Source organism: Patagioenas fasciata, chromosome 1 (genome assembly GCF_037038585.1).
Source record: "Patagioenas fasciata isolate bPatFas1 chromosome 1, bPatFas1.hap1, whole genome shotgun sequence".
NCBI lineage: Eukaryota > Metazoa > Chordata > Aves > Columbiformes > Columbidae > Patagioenas > Patagioenas fasciata.
The window spans coordinates 207,332,630-207,345,064 of NC_092520.1; the positions used below are offsets into that span (position 1 = coordinate 207,332,630).

A 12,435-nucleotide genomic window follows, 5' to 3' on the forward strand; every position below is an offset into this window, starting at 1 on the left:
TAGAAAACTTGGGTACAGGGCAGGAATTAAGAAGTTGCAGTCTTAAAGCAAATTCTGCAGCTAATTTTGACAAGCTAAAATATATTATTTTTTGGTTAAGAATGACAACAACAAGCAAAAAACTAAATTTAATTTATTTTATCAAAAACTATAGGAAGGTAGCGATACTAGAGATCACACATTATGAAAAGAAAATGTTCCTGAGCTTATAAACTGCATATTCTACTGTACACAGTCCTAAAACATACATTAGAAATAACCAAAGGATCGACTTACTTAACTTTGAGATTAAATAAATAGACAATAGCTTTTCTTACAGGTGATCTTGCAGATTTAGTTTTGCTACCAAAACAAAAACAAAACAACCCAGCACAAAAAGAACAGCTGAAGGACAGATCACAGGTTACCAGTCTCTAAGAAGTGCATATACACAACTGAACCGGTGGCCATGATGGTGCTAACAGACCACAAAACCAAAGGCAGAAGCGCGGCTGGTTTAGGCTGCTTACGAAACTGCAAATAGCTTTTTCTCCTTTTCTAATTTGGCAACTTTCCTCCAAACTCATAAAAACAGCAAAAGGAGTTTTTAAAAGTGACACAGTGTCCCTTTAAGCTAATTGACTGCAATCCAAATGCATTGTGAATATGTAAATAGAAAATACTGTTGAAGGCTCTAAATTGGAAACTGGATACATGGAGTTACTTCAGATAAATACTAAGTGCTGTTACCTCCCAGAACAGAAATTAATGGTCCTTTATTTATCATGCAAGAGGTAACACACATCTCAAAGAACAGCAGTGTCATTCCAGTGCTGGTGGTAACATACGCTGCCTTGGGAAAGAGGCAGATACTGAACTCCAGTACAACTAATAAGACTTATTTTTTTAAAATGCATTTACTTGCAATTTTTAAATGAAACGGGGCATGGACACAGACAAAAAGAGTGTCGAACCAGCCCTGTGTCATCCCGTACACGAGAGGCCAGAGAAATCGATTTGGTAAGGAATCCATTTCTTGCCACAGACACTCTCAGCATCCTGTACCCACAGGGAACCTGCAGCGGATTAAGGAGCTGGAGACTGCAGATCTCCCCCGATGGAACGCATTGCCGAGTCAGGCTACATGCAAGAGAAAGCACTAATGACTCCAAATGATGTAAGATCATCTACAGTTTGCTAATATTAAAGCTCCACATTCCACTTTGACTTTACATATATTAAAAAAGAAATCATTGGGGATGTGGCATGATAAAAATAGACTAGATTCCGCATTTATCCAAGTGTGTGGATGCAGGTGAGCCTGGTAATGTCAAATACTTTAAAATCTAAGCAAACTTTCTCCATTAAACAATATAAAGTATCTATTTCAACACTTTGTAGATTACAAAACTTACACAGCACTTTCAATGGCCCCCACTCTTCAACCCAACCATGAAGCCAATTTTGGCCAGTAGCATATAAAAACTTCGCTTTCCGCCAAAGAGCCAGATCTTAAGTGCAAATGCAACTGTGCTTAATAAACAAACAACCTGTACTATCCTTTGAAACACTCTTCTTGGAGTGCTAGTAGTTAAGATGGAATTTAAGGCATTTGTTAACAAATTAGGTAAACGCTTATATGCTGGGTACTTGACTTCATTCACCTGAGCCAACAGCTGTGCACCTTATAAAGGTAACAAGCTGACCTATGATACATAGCTAGCAGCCAATTCGGAAGCATCCATTTATGGAGCAACATTTTTCTGCCCCACCCTGTCAACATTTACATGATTTGTAAGCGATATGCAAGTTTTACAAGCATTTAACTCCATGAGAATAAAGCACTTTAGTCACCCCTGGAGTTTGGACCTTGGCTGTAACTTCACTCATAACCTGCCTCAACTGCTCTTCAGCATTTTTTGGAGCCAAGCAAAACTTCACATACAGATCGAGACAACTTTAGGGTATCAGGAAAAGAAATTCAAGACGACTCAAGCAGCTGAAGAACAGTACATTTCTCAGGCTTTACATTCAAGAACATCTTAAGGTCTACAGCAAACAGGTAAAGTCCCTCCTAGTCTAACTTCACTGAAGTTAACGTTTTTGCAACAAGAAAAAACAGGCCTAGTATCTGAAAAGTCTGTCACTAGGTAAAAAAAGTCACAGTATGTAAAAACTTAATCAATATTGTGAATACAAATAAACTCCAAGGGTATTTTTGCACCTAACGGATAACTGAGCATACCTCCACAACGCATCAGCTTTGTTAGACGACAGGCTGCTCTCCCTATTCTTTTGCTACCTATTTCCAAACTGTAGCCAGTAATTTGTTTCAGCAATGTCTGCCGAATTTCTGCAATGAAAGCAAACAACTTATGTTACATATTTACAAATGCTCTGTAGAACTGCAGACCGCCTACAGCATGCTAACTAAAAATCAATTTAAAAAAAATTGTAAAACTTGTAAATAACACAACATCAGCTAAAAACATTCGAGACCTCAATCTTATATCTAGAATCTGTGAAAACCATTTGCTTTACTTGCATGGAGTTCAATGGATATTTTATGATTTGCATTCCTGCGAACCTTCATTTAGACAGTGCGATGGCTGTCCTTTATTTTTCACCCCAGTGCCATAAATGTTATTGCTAATGTCTTGAAGCTTTTCTTTATACAACAAAAAAAAGGCAAAAGAACAGTTGGCTATAATTTAGGATTCAAATCAAATGTCTCCAACACTTTTCAAGGTATAGAAAATATGTAACATTATTTTATCCCACTGAAACCAGCTCCTAGAAGGCCTACGGCTGTAAGCTCGCAATCAAATATTCAAATCAAGGTACATTTTAAAGAGTTTTCTTAAAACACATTTTGCTGCTTCCTACATAACAGTTCAAGAAAAATCAATTTTTAATCCCCATTTTCAGTTTTGTATTTGCCTGAAACATGACATCTCTTTCTTTGGCCAATGTCATTTCAGTTACAAATATAATGCTTTTTTCAGTGTACTTATTAGATGTAAGAATACTTGAACATCTGTGTGTATGAAGAGTCTTCTTAAAACACATTTAAAAGAGAACAAAGTATTTGTGACTTTGGATACCCGCACTCAGTTGAGATAACCTCTGCAACACACCGCTCCGCATTTACAGACTGTTCTGATCCTCTTTCTGGATGGGCTGAGACTATCAGCAGAGTCTGAAGTCAGATCTATTGAACCTGTGACACAGAAAAATACAAATCAGGATGCTTTAAAAGACAGATTGAAACCACACCAGGTATTCAAATGGCTTCAAAAAGCCACCACCCCAGTTCTTAAAAGAAATGTGTGTAAAGCTCTACTCAAATTCTACCGACACCCATGTTACAACTGCTTACACAACACCTAATGGACAGAATCCAAATCTTAAACTTGGACCTCGTACCCTCAGGTCTGTATCCACACTGGGCAGCTGGGAGCACCGCCTGCCTTGTACGTTAGTGGCACAGATAACACAAAAAAAGAGGAGTTTTAAGGGCCAAAGTAAGATCAGTTTGTCAGGACTTAAAGAGCTTCCACAAGAATGAGGTACAGCTCTGGAGTGTAGAGATGCTTCCCTGAACATAAAACAGCAGGGCAAACAGTACGTTGCTGTTGTGGATAAATGGTTTGCACGTAAAGTCTGACACACACACAACACCCCTGCCAGCAAACCTCAGTAATTTTTTATTGTACTGGGAAAAAAAAAAGTAGTCATAGAGTGGTGTGGGTTGGAAGGGACCTTTGAAGATCATCTCAGCCCATTCCCCTGCCATGGGCAGGGACATCTTTCAATAGGTCAGGTTGCTCAGAGCCCTGTCCAGCCTGGCCTTGAACACTGAACGGAAGATCAAAGAATCATCAAATGGCCCAGGTTGGAAGGGATCTCAAAGGATCATCTGGTCCAACCTCTCCTGGGAAAGGGAACCTAGATGAGGTTATTTAGCACTCTGTCCAATCTCATCTTGGAAACCTCCAACGATGGAGACTCTACCACCTCCCTCAAGAGGCTGTTCTTTCTTAATTAATAAAGAGCCAATAGTATTTCACCAAAATCACTATTTCCTGAAGTCTCTGCATAACGATCAATGTATCCAACCCAACAAAACAATAGTAAACTTTGGACTGTCCTCTACATCTTTACTACAGGACCTACACCCACCAGAATTCAGCGACAAACCTCTGGTGCCTTAGACCACTATCTTTGTAACTATCACTAGCAGATTGTTTGGAAAGCAGTTTACCAGAAATGCCAATTTGAATAAAGGAAAGCTGTTTTTAATGGTAGCCTGACCATTCTTTTGAGCACTCTTGTGACAAATCTTCAAAATAATTTGCCTCACCAGACATTTCAGCCACAATCCCTTGCTGTTGAGCTAAGGGCGCTGAAGGAGATAACGTACTAGAGGTGCGCACAAAAGCTCCTGGGTGCACTCTGTCTGCACCACACATCGATGTTCTAGAATCCACAGAGCTGCGTTAGGGAGAAGCAGGGCCTGACCTAAAATGCTATAATCAGTCAAGCTGCAACAAAACCCAACAGCGCCCCAAACCTCCTGCAAACACAGTTTCAAAATCTGCTCACCTTTCATCTGGTAGTCGAAGGTTAGCTCTTCTCCAGCCTTGATGGTTCGTGTAGAAAACAGCGCTATTCGAGGAAGACGCAAGTCGAGGTTATCGATAAACACATTGAAGACTTGAAGATTTGGATCACACTGTAAGGCAAAAATTAATGTAGTTTCTGTTACAAAAAAATGCACGCTAAGTTTCACTGAAGTGTTTCAGTAGAGGAAGGTCACAGGAAAGGAAGAACTGGTTCTTCTCCCAGGGACAGAAGCCTGAAATGATCTTCTGAAGTCAACAAATTATGTTCTTGAAATAGCATTAAAGGAGAACACTCATAGCTTAGTCAAGGCCTTTCAAGAGAGCGACCTTTACACAGTTTGTTGACTACACTAACGTGTAACAGCTTTTTCTTTTAAAAAAAAAGATAGCTTCAAAAAGATGACAAAGCAATTAAAGCTACATTCAGAGGTTAGTATTTACCTACAAAACCCACAAAAAGAATTCAAGTTGAAAAAAAACCCCACAACCTAGTGTTTCAAGCCACACAAATGCTCATTATTCCGTATTTCCAGGCTAGAAATACTTTCAAACTATGCATAAATTTCTATTTTCAGTTGCAAACCTACTTGGCTTCCAAATTATCTGCTATGGGTTGGGAAGCAGGAGGAGGACCAAGGACACTAAACGGGAACTAGAAACCACTTTATCATTTTTTCTGGATTAAGTGTCAGAAGTCACCGAGACAGTTTGTTAAACTCTGCATGTTTTTTAGTCTGGAACAGTAATATTCCCTTGTTAAGGAATCAGAAGTGAAGTCAGATATTTAACTTTACACTGAAGAGTGAGAATACTTCACTCCCATTTCCGAAAGTGAAGAACAATTGGCATTAAAACTCTTCTTTATCCTTCTCCCTGGCAAGTCCACATAAAATACAAACATCATCAGCTCACACATGTGAAGATATTAATCTACTGTATTTGTAGAATGCTGACTACGTACCTCACAAACATTACATCAGTCAGAAATAATAACTTTTAGTTCAGGAATCTTTACAACCGCAGTTCAGCCTTCTCGCTTTAGGTACTTCAGTTGAACAGGAAACAAAACACTACAAAAATTTCCTGTTTAAAATTTACTTTTGAGTTGTCTTTCAAGTTTAGATTTAGGAGGGAAAAAATATCAAAGAAAGCACAGGGATTTTCATTTTTTCCTCTACCAGTGTTTGTAGGATGAAAATAATGCATTAATTCCTTTCGTCTTTGACTCCTCACTGATGTTATGAAGAACTTCTCGCATATTAGGTCTTTTAGTTACGTGGAAAACCAACCCTATTTTAATTGTCTAAAACTAGCAGATTCAGTAACAACCTCATTCCTATCAAATACCCACTTTGGGTACCATCTCATTCCCAGATTTTTGTAGGTATTCTTACTCTGAGTAAGGTTAATTGTTCCGTTCTATTTATTCTATCATCTATTTATCATGTCATCTCATTGACTGGGCTGTGCTGACAGGAAACAGACTACTTCAGAAAAAACTGTGAATATGGTAGGAAAATGTTTACAATAGGAGAAGATATTTCTGGCACAATTAGGATAATTTTCCAAACTCCTAGTATACAAAACAAGGTCTTACACTGTGATTGACAAAGTGGGACACATTTCCATATCGAGCTGCATCGACTGTAAATTCATCTGAGTCATAGTCCAAATCAAACAAGTATGTATTTCCCTGGTTGTCGTAGAGTTGGCCTCGTCTCTCTGCCTCCTCACTTGTAATCACCTAGAAAAAAGAGAAAAAAGAAACAACCTGCATCATATTATTAACGATTACTAAATTAAAACAAAAATCACAATCAAATTAGAAAAATCTAGTTAGTATAAAAATACCACATTTTCTTCTTGATGTTGAAATAGCATTCCATCTCTAATGAAGAATACATACATACAGCTAGATTAATTAGTGGCTTAGACTTCTCTGGATGCAATTTGTCTACAGCTGAGAAATGACACTGCCTTGTCTCCAGAAAAATACCAGCACCTTCTATGAAGAATTTTAATGATGACAGATACAATCAGCTGTTTCTACTTGAAGTTTCCATACACAGTTTTTTCATTAGACCCAGAAAGCCTTGTTTACGTCACGTAAAATAAAGTTTCAACTTTCTCCCTTTGCAGAGACAAAGATCAACAAGTACCAGTCTTTACAACCCAGTCACATTTACAGTCCAGTATTCATCTCCATCTTCCCCAAAAGCATCTCATCCTGTTATTTTTGATTGCAGTGAAAGATCCTATTCATAATAATTTAGACAGATACATCACCAAGCTGAATCAATGCAATTAGTCTAGTATGTACTAACACAAGGTAGAAATCCAGAAACTCCCCAAAGGAAGACAACAACTACAGTCACTTTTGACAGAAGCAACAGCTTAAACAGCTTCATCTGCAGCCTGTTATGTTAAATATAATCAGTTGTGCAGGCTCAGTAAAGAAATCACAATTTGGCAGCAAGACATACAAAATGTGGTGGAACTGGGCAAAAAAATAACCATCTAAAATCCTTCTGACAGATCAGAGTTGAGAACTTATTTAGCAGTAGCGAATAAGTAGATTCAGGTGAAAGGGTAAACACACGCTCTTTCCTTTGAGCAACAAAAGTACATCATCATCTTTCCGCATTAATCCCTCTGAATAACTGATCTCTTGCATGTTTACAAGAAAGATATGAACATACACAGTTAAAAGATTTGGGGCAAGAAGCATGGAAGAAATACAACGAAGACCATAATAATTTGTATGAAGGGATAGAAGAAATTATTTTGAGCCACCTTAGCAGCAAGGTAGATTTGTGGCAGGAATACAACTGAATCAACTGGATCCAAGGGGGTGCCAGGAGCTATCGATGTAAAGAGTCTTGAAGCACAACAGAGGCTGGACCAGATAAACGCAGGGTAATAAAAAGTAAAAATAAAACCAACACCTTGAGAGTAACTCAAAGTCTATATTTTATGGCATGAAAGTTCTGTTTGAAATAGTATGAGATTGAGTAAACAAATAACATCCATACTACAAGTCTTATTATTGCTGTTCATCAAAAGTACTAAATATGTTTGAAAATATTACCTTAAAAGTTCAGACAAAACAGAAAAGGGACTGAGAGACTGGGTGGGGAGCTTGGTAAGAAATGTGCCTGGGGAGCAGCAAGATCTACAATAAAGATGATCAGTGAAGAATGAATATAAAAGAAAAGATAGACCTGCCTTTAGATACATCATTACGGCACATATCTAAAATAATTGTTTAGTGACACATAAGATAAGCATTCTCTTTACAATCAACCTTTTACAATTGCTCTGGAATGGAGGAATGTTCTGGACAACATAATTTTGCTGTCATCTTGAATGTCTATTTACTGTATTTCTCTACTCAAAACTAGACTTACCAATTATATAGTAGAAGGCAAGAAGCATTACAAACTGAGAGAAAGCTCATCAAGATTTTCTCCAACGTAACCTTTATTGTCAATAATTAATCCATATGCCATAAATACATACCTCTCCAACATACTCCATCACAAAACTGTTGGTTTTAATCTCCTGGAGGGTTTTTACTCCCCAACCACGGCCATTGTTAGTTCTGAAGATGCACAGAGAATACGGTGTACCTTTCTGTACTATCCTATTAGGGCAGTTAGGCCCACACCTACAAAACGAATTGCACTCATAGATGGGCAAACCAGGCTGGATTTTCAACTTCTTTCTTTTATTGTAAGCCAAAATAAATCCAGCCTCCTTTGGACAGCACTTCTCAGCAGGGCAGTCAGTGCATTCACAGCCAGTCGTTATTCCATTTATTACATTTATTCCCGGAGCAGGTTTATATTCATTAATGTAGTAGAAGTCTAAAGGAGGGCCTTCAAGATCCACAGTGTTTTCTACCAGAATCATTGCTTTATGATTCTTTTTCCTGTTGAGTTCTTCTTTCCATCTCTGCAGAGCTATTCTTTGCTTAGCCTTCTTTACAATGTAATCTGCAACCGCAGGTTTCAAAGCTTTAACATGGTTTCTCACTTTCAGTGCTTTGCCTTCTCTCACCCGAGACAAGTATTCATTCTTGTCACTAAGAAAGTTCTGAAGGAGCAATGGGCATTTCAGATTTTTCTGAGGTTCCCAAGTATTTGAAGATTCTGGCCATCCTTTCCATTTCACAAGATAGTATTCTGTGCCCTTGAAATACAGAAACAGATACAGATTTAGCCATATTTCATTTTGCTGAAATTCAGCATCAGAGGCCCTATGGACAAACACAAGAGCTCTGGAGTTAAGAAATGGAACACAGTGCAGATGGTCTTCATGTTCCCATAACAATTACAAATGGGGAGAAAGAGAAAAATTAGGATTTGCGTTTGCAGATTAACATCATCATAGAAAGGTTTGGGTTGGAAGAGACCTTAAGGATCATCTAGTCCAACCCCCTGCCATGGGCAGCGACACTTTCCACTGGACCAGGTTGCTCAGAGCCCCGTCCAGCCTGGCCTTGAACACCTCCAGGGATGGGGCATCCACAGCTTCTCTGGGCAGCCTGTGCCACTGTCTCACCACCCTCATGGTGAAGAATTTCTTCCTTATACCTAATCTAAATCTACCCTCTTTCAGTTTAAAGCTATTACCCCTTGTCCTATCACTACATGCCCTCTCCAGCGTTCAAACAGCTTTTCCAACTTATACCACAAGTTTGGATACTTTTTATATCATATCTAGGGGCAAAGAAATAAACAGCTGGGATGAACTCTGATCGCTAACAGAATAACTGGAGGAGGCTTGTTTGCTAAAGCAGTTACGGAAGTTATGCTAACGAGTTGCGTGACTCGTATGCAGGAGCAGATTGTGGTTGTATAGCATATGGAACAAAAAAAAATTCTAAACTTAACAAAAAAAATCTCTAAAAAAGTCATATCAACCATCCTCCCAAAGAAGTAACCCATTCAAAACACGTAATTTTGCATTTATAGTCAAGAAGCATATATTTTGTACTTGTTTTAAGAAGGTCAAATAACTGTAACAAGGCCAAATCCTGAGACTGAATTCCACTGGCATGATCAAGCCGCAGGAATTCAGTTGCAGAACGTGGCCCTAACTGCTCATGAGACTACAACAGTCAACACAGAAATATAGACTGTTACCTGCAAATAAAGGAGAAGCATCGTAATACATACCAAGCTACAGCCTAAAAGCATCAGCATTTTGGTTTACTTTTAGATATGCAAAGGAGAAACATTTAATATTCTAACATCTCCGTAATTTCAGAAAAAGCCCTTCCTTCAACATACTGAAAGCAGTTGTTACACCACTTTCTGTTTACAGTTCAAAGATTAAAAGAAGTTTCATTTAATGTCAGCAAGAGCTTCGTCCTCACAGACTGCTGCTTCATGTCATGAGCAAAACTACCTTTGGCTCACTTCCAAATTTCAGCTGAAAGAGTGATCAAATTGGTCTGTGTTTCTCTTACCTCTTCTACCTTGTAGTCACACAAATACTCCACCTCATAACTCTTTAGACTCCTGTTGGTGATTCCAATGGATTTACATCTGAGATTTTCCTTCCTACATAATTCTTGGAGGGTCTCAAGTGAAGCTAGACATGGCACATACCAGGCTACAATAAGAAAATTGGTAAAGAATCCTATTTAATGTCTCAGCTAAATTTAAATCATTACGCCTTATCCCAGAGTCCCCGCATTATTTGTGACAGTCCACAAGTCTTGCACAGCTACAGCATCTCACAAACTCAACCCTAACAGGCAAAGCAGAAAATGTCAACAATTCCCTTCCTGCACCTTTATTTTGTAGAGTACGTATATCTATAAAGAACGGATATTTTGGAGGGCAGAGACTTCCACAGGTGAAAGCTGCACTAAGCACCGAATCATCTTCCTACAACTAAAGAGCAGGGCGACAAGGAAACCTCCATTCTTTTAACGAGCCCGCCAAATATCTGTAGTTAGTCGAATGTCATCGAGCACTTGCGATGCAACCATGGAGACCGGACGAAGCAAGAAGCGATCCCCAGCGCCCTTCCAGAAGGATCGCGGTCCCCTGTCAGCCGGGCGGGTTTAAAGGGCAGCGCCCAGCGGCCGGGCCGGGCCGGCGGCTTCTCCCGGGCCCGGGAAGCTCTGCCGGGTGAAGCCGGAGCTCGGCCCGGGGCTCGGCGGGGCCTTTGCGTCCTCAGCACCCGCCCAGAAAGCGCTGCCGGCGGCGGAGCTGCCCCCCGGGGAAAGCGGAGAGGTGACGGACACCCCCCAGCGCCTCAATGCACCCCCCGCCCACCCCCATATTCACCTCAGGCACATTCCCGCCCTCCCCCACACCGCCTCTCCCAGGCAGAGCACCCGCAGGGAAGCGGGCAGGGCCTCCCTCTGGGCCCACCCAGCACAAGGAGAAGGGAGGGGAGGCCCGAGCGCGGCGCTGCGGGCGGCCCCGGCCCCCACCACGGCCCGAGTCGCCGCAGCCGCTCTCTCGCTCACCTCCTCGCCAATCCTCCATCTTGGAGGGGCCGCGGCCTGCGGAAGGGGGCGGGGCAAGGGGAGAGCGCGGCCCCGCGCCCCTCGCGCGCGCGCCCGAGGGGCTTTGGCGGGAAGGGCGCGCGGCAGGGCCGGCTCAGCGGGGGAAGAGCGGGAGTTCCCGTGAGAGTGACGGCTGTGACAGAGGTTGAAAAGAGCCGAGACGAAATTCAGAGCGGTTTAGGTCTCTTAGGTCGAGAGAGGTTCTCCTTCCCCTCTACTCTGCCCTGGTGAGACCACACCTGGAATATTGTGTCCAGTTCGGGGCCCCTCAGTTCCAGAAGGACAGGGAACTGCTGGAGAGCGTCCAGCGCAGGGCAACAAGATGCTGAAGGGAGTGGAGCATCTCCCGTGTGAGGAAAGGCTGAGGGAGCTGGGCCTCCTTAGTTTGGAGGAGACAGAGAGGTGACTTCATTAATGTTTATAAATATGTAAGGGTGAGTGTCATGAGGATGGAGCCAGGCTCTTCTCGGTGACAACCAATGATAGGACAAGGGGCAACGGATACAAACTGGAACACAGGAGACTCATTAAATATGAGAAGAAATTTCCTCTCAGTGAGGGTGACAGACACTGGCCCAGGCTGCCCAGGGAGGTTGTGGGGTTTCCTACTCTGCAGACATTCAAACCCACCTGGACACCTTCCTGTGTAACCTCATCTGGGTGTTCCTGCTCTGATGGGGGGATTGGACTGGAGGGGCTTTTGAGGTCACTTCCAATTCCTGACATTCTGATATTCTGTGATTCTTTTCCAGTGTTGGCTGAGGTGGCAGTGCCTGGTATGGGGTAAGCACAGGGCGCCAGACAGACTTAGACCCTTCACCGCTCTACCAGCCACAGAGCTGGAAGTGGGAACTACAAAGAAGGGCTTTAGACACTTTAAAAAAAACCAAAAAACAAACAAAAAAACCCAAACCAAACAAACAACAAAAAAACCCTCTCATTACAGCACACATCTCAGAACAGGGGTTTCCTGTTAATACAGCTTTCATGTTAGCCCCAAGCCCCATAAACTCACCAACTGGCAGCAACACACAACAAAACACCCCTTACAGATGTCTCATTAGTACTTATGTGTCTCTTTACTTGTATTTATAAATACAAGGGCTGTGGGACTCCACTGCCATGACAGAACCAGAATTAGGGTTTTCCAAGGCCCCTTTTAGAAGTTTTCACACAGGAACTGGTGAGCTATTTACTTATTGCCCAGAGATCAAAGTCTCATGGACGCAGGAGTCAGAACTTCCCAGTGCTTTGTCCACTCACAGAAGCCTCATAAATTCAAAGCTTGTGTCTAGGCTGGCAAGC

General features: G+C 41.4%; 1 protein-coding gene across 2 annotated transcripts; it reads right to left on the minus strand.

The window, feature by feature from the left end:
- Positions 1-116: 116 nt before the first annotated feature.
- On the minus strand, positions 117-11,160 carry SUV39H2 (SUV39H2 histone lysine methyltransferase). 2 transcript variants are annotated; one of them, XM_065855708.2, is made up of 7 exons: positions 11,092-11,160; positions 10,078-10,223; positions 8,124-8,795; positions 6,202-6,348; positions 4,585-4,714; positions 3,084-3,199; positions 117-2,332 (listed from the first exon to the last, which is right to left on the minus strand). In XM_065855708.2, exons 1-6 carry the CDS (start codon positions 11,108-11,110, stop codon positions 3,090-3,092), a joined length of 1,224 nt encoding a protein of 407 aa, XP_065711780.1. In that variant the 5' UTR covers positions 11,111-11,160; the 3' UTR covers positions 117-2,332; positions 3,084-3,089. The 2 variants fall into 2 exon arrangements, with proteins under 2 accessions (XP_065711780.1, XP_065711768.1); XM_065855696.2 differs by having other exon boundaries at positions 117-3,199.
- Between the last annotated feature and the right edge of the window lie 1,275 nt (positions 11,161-12,435).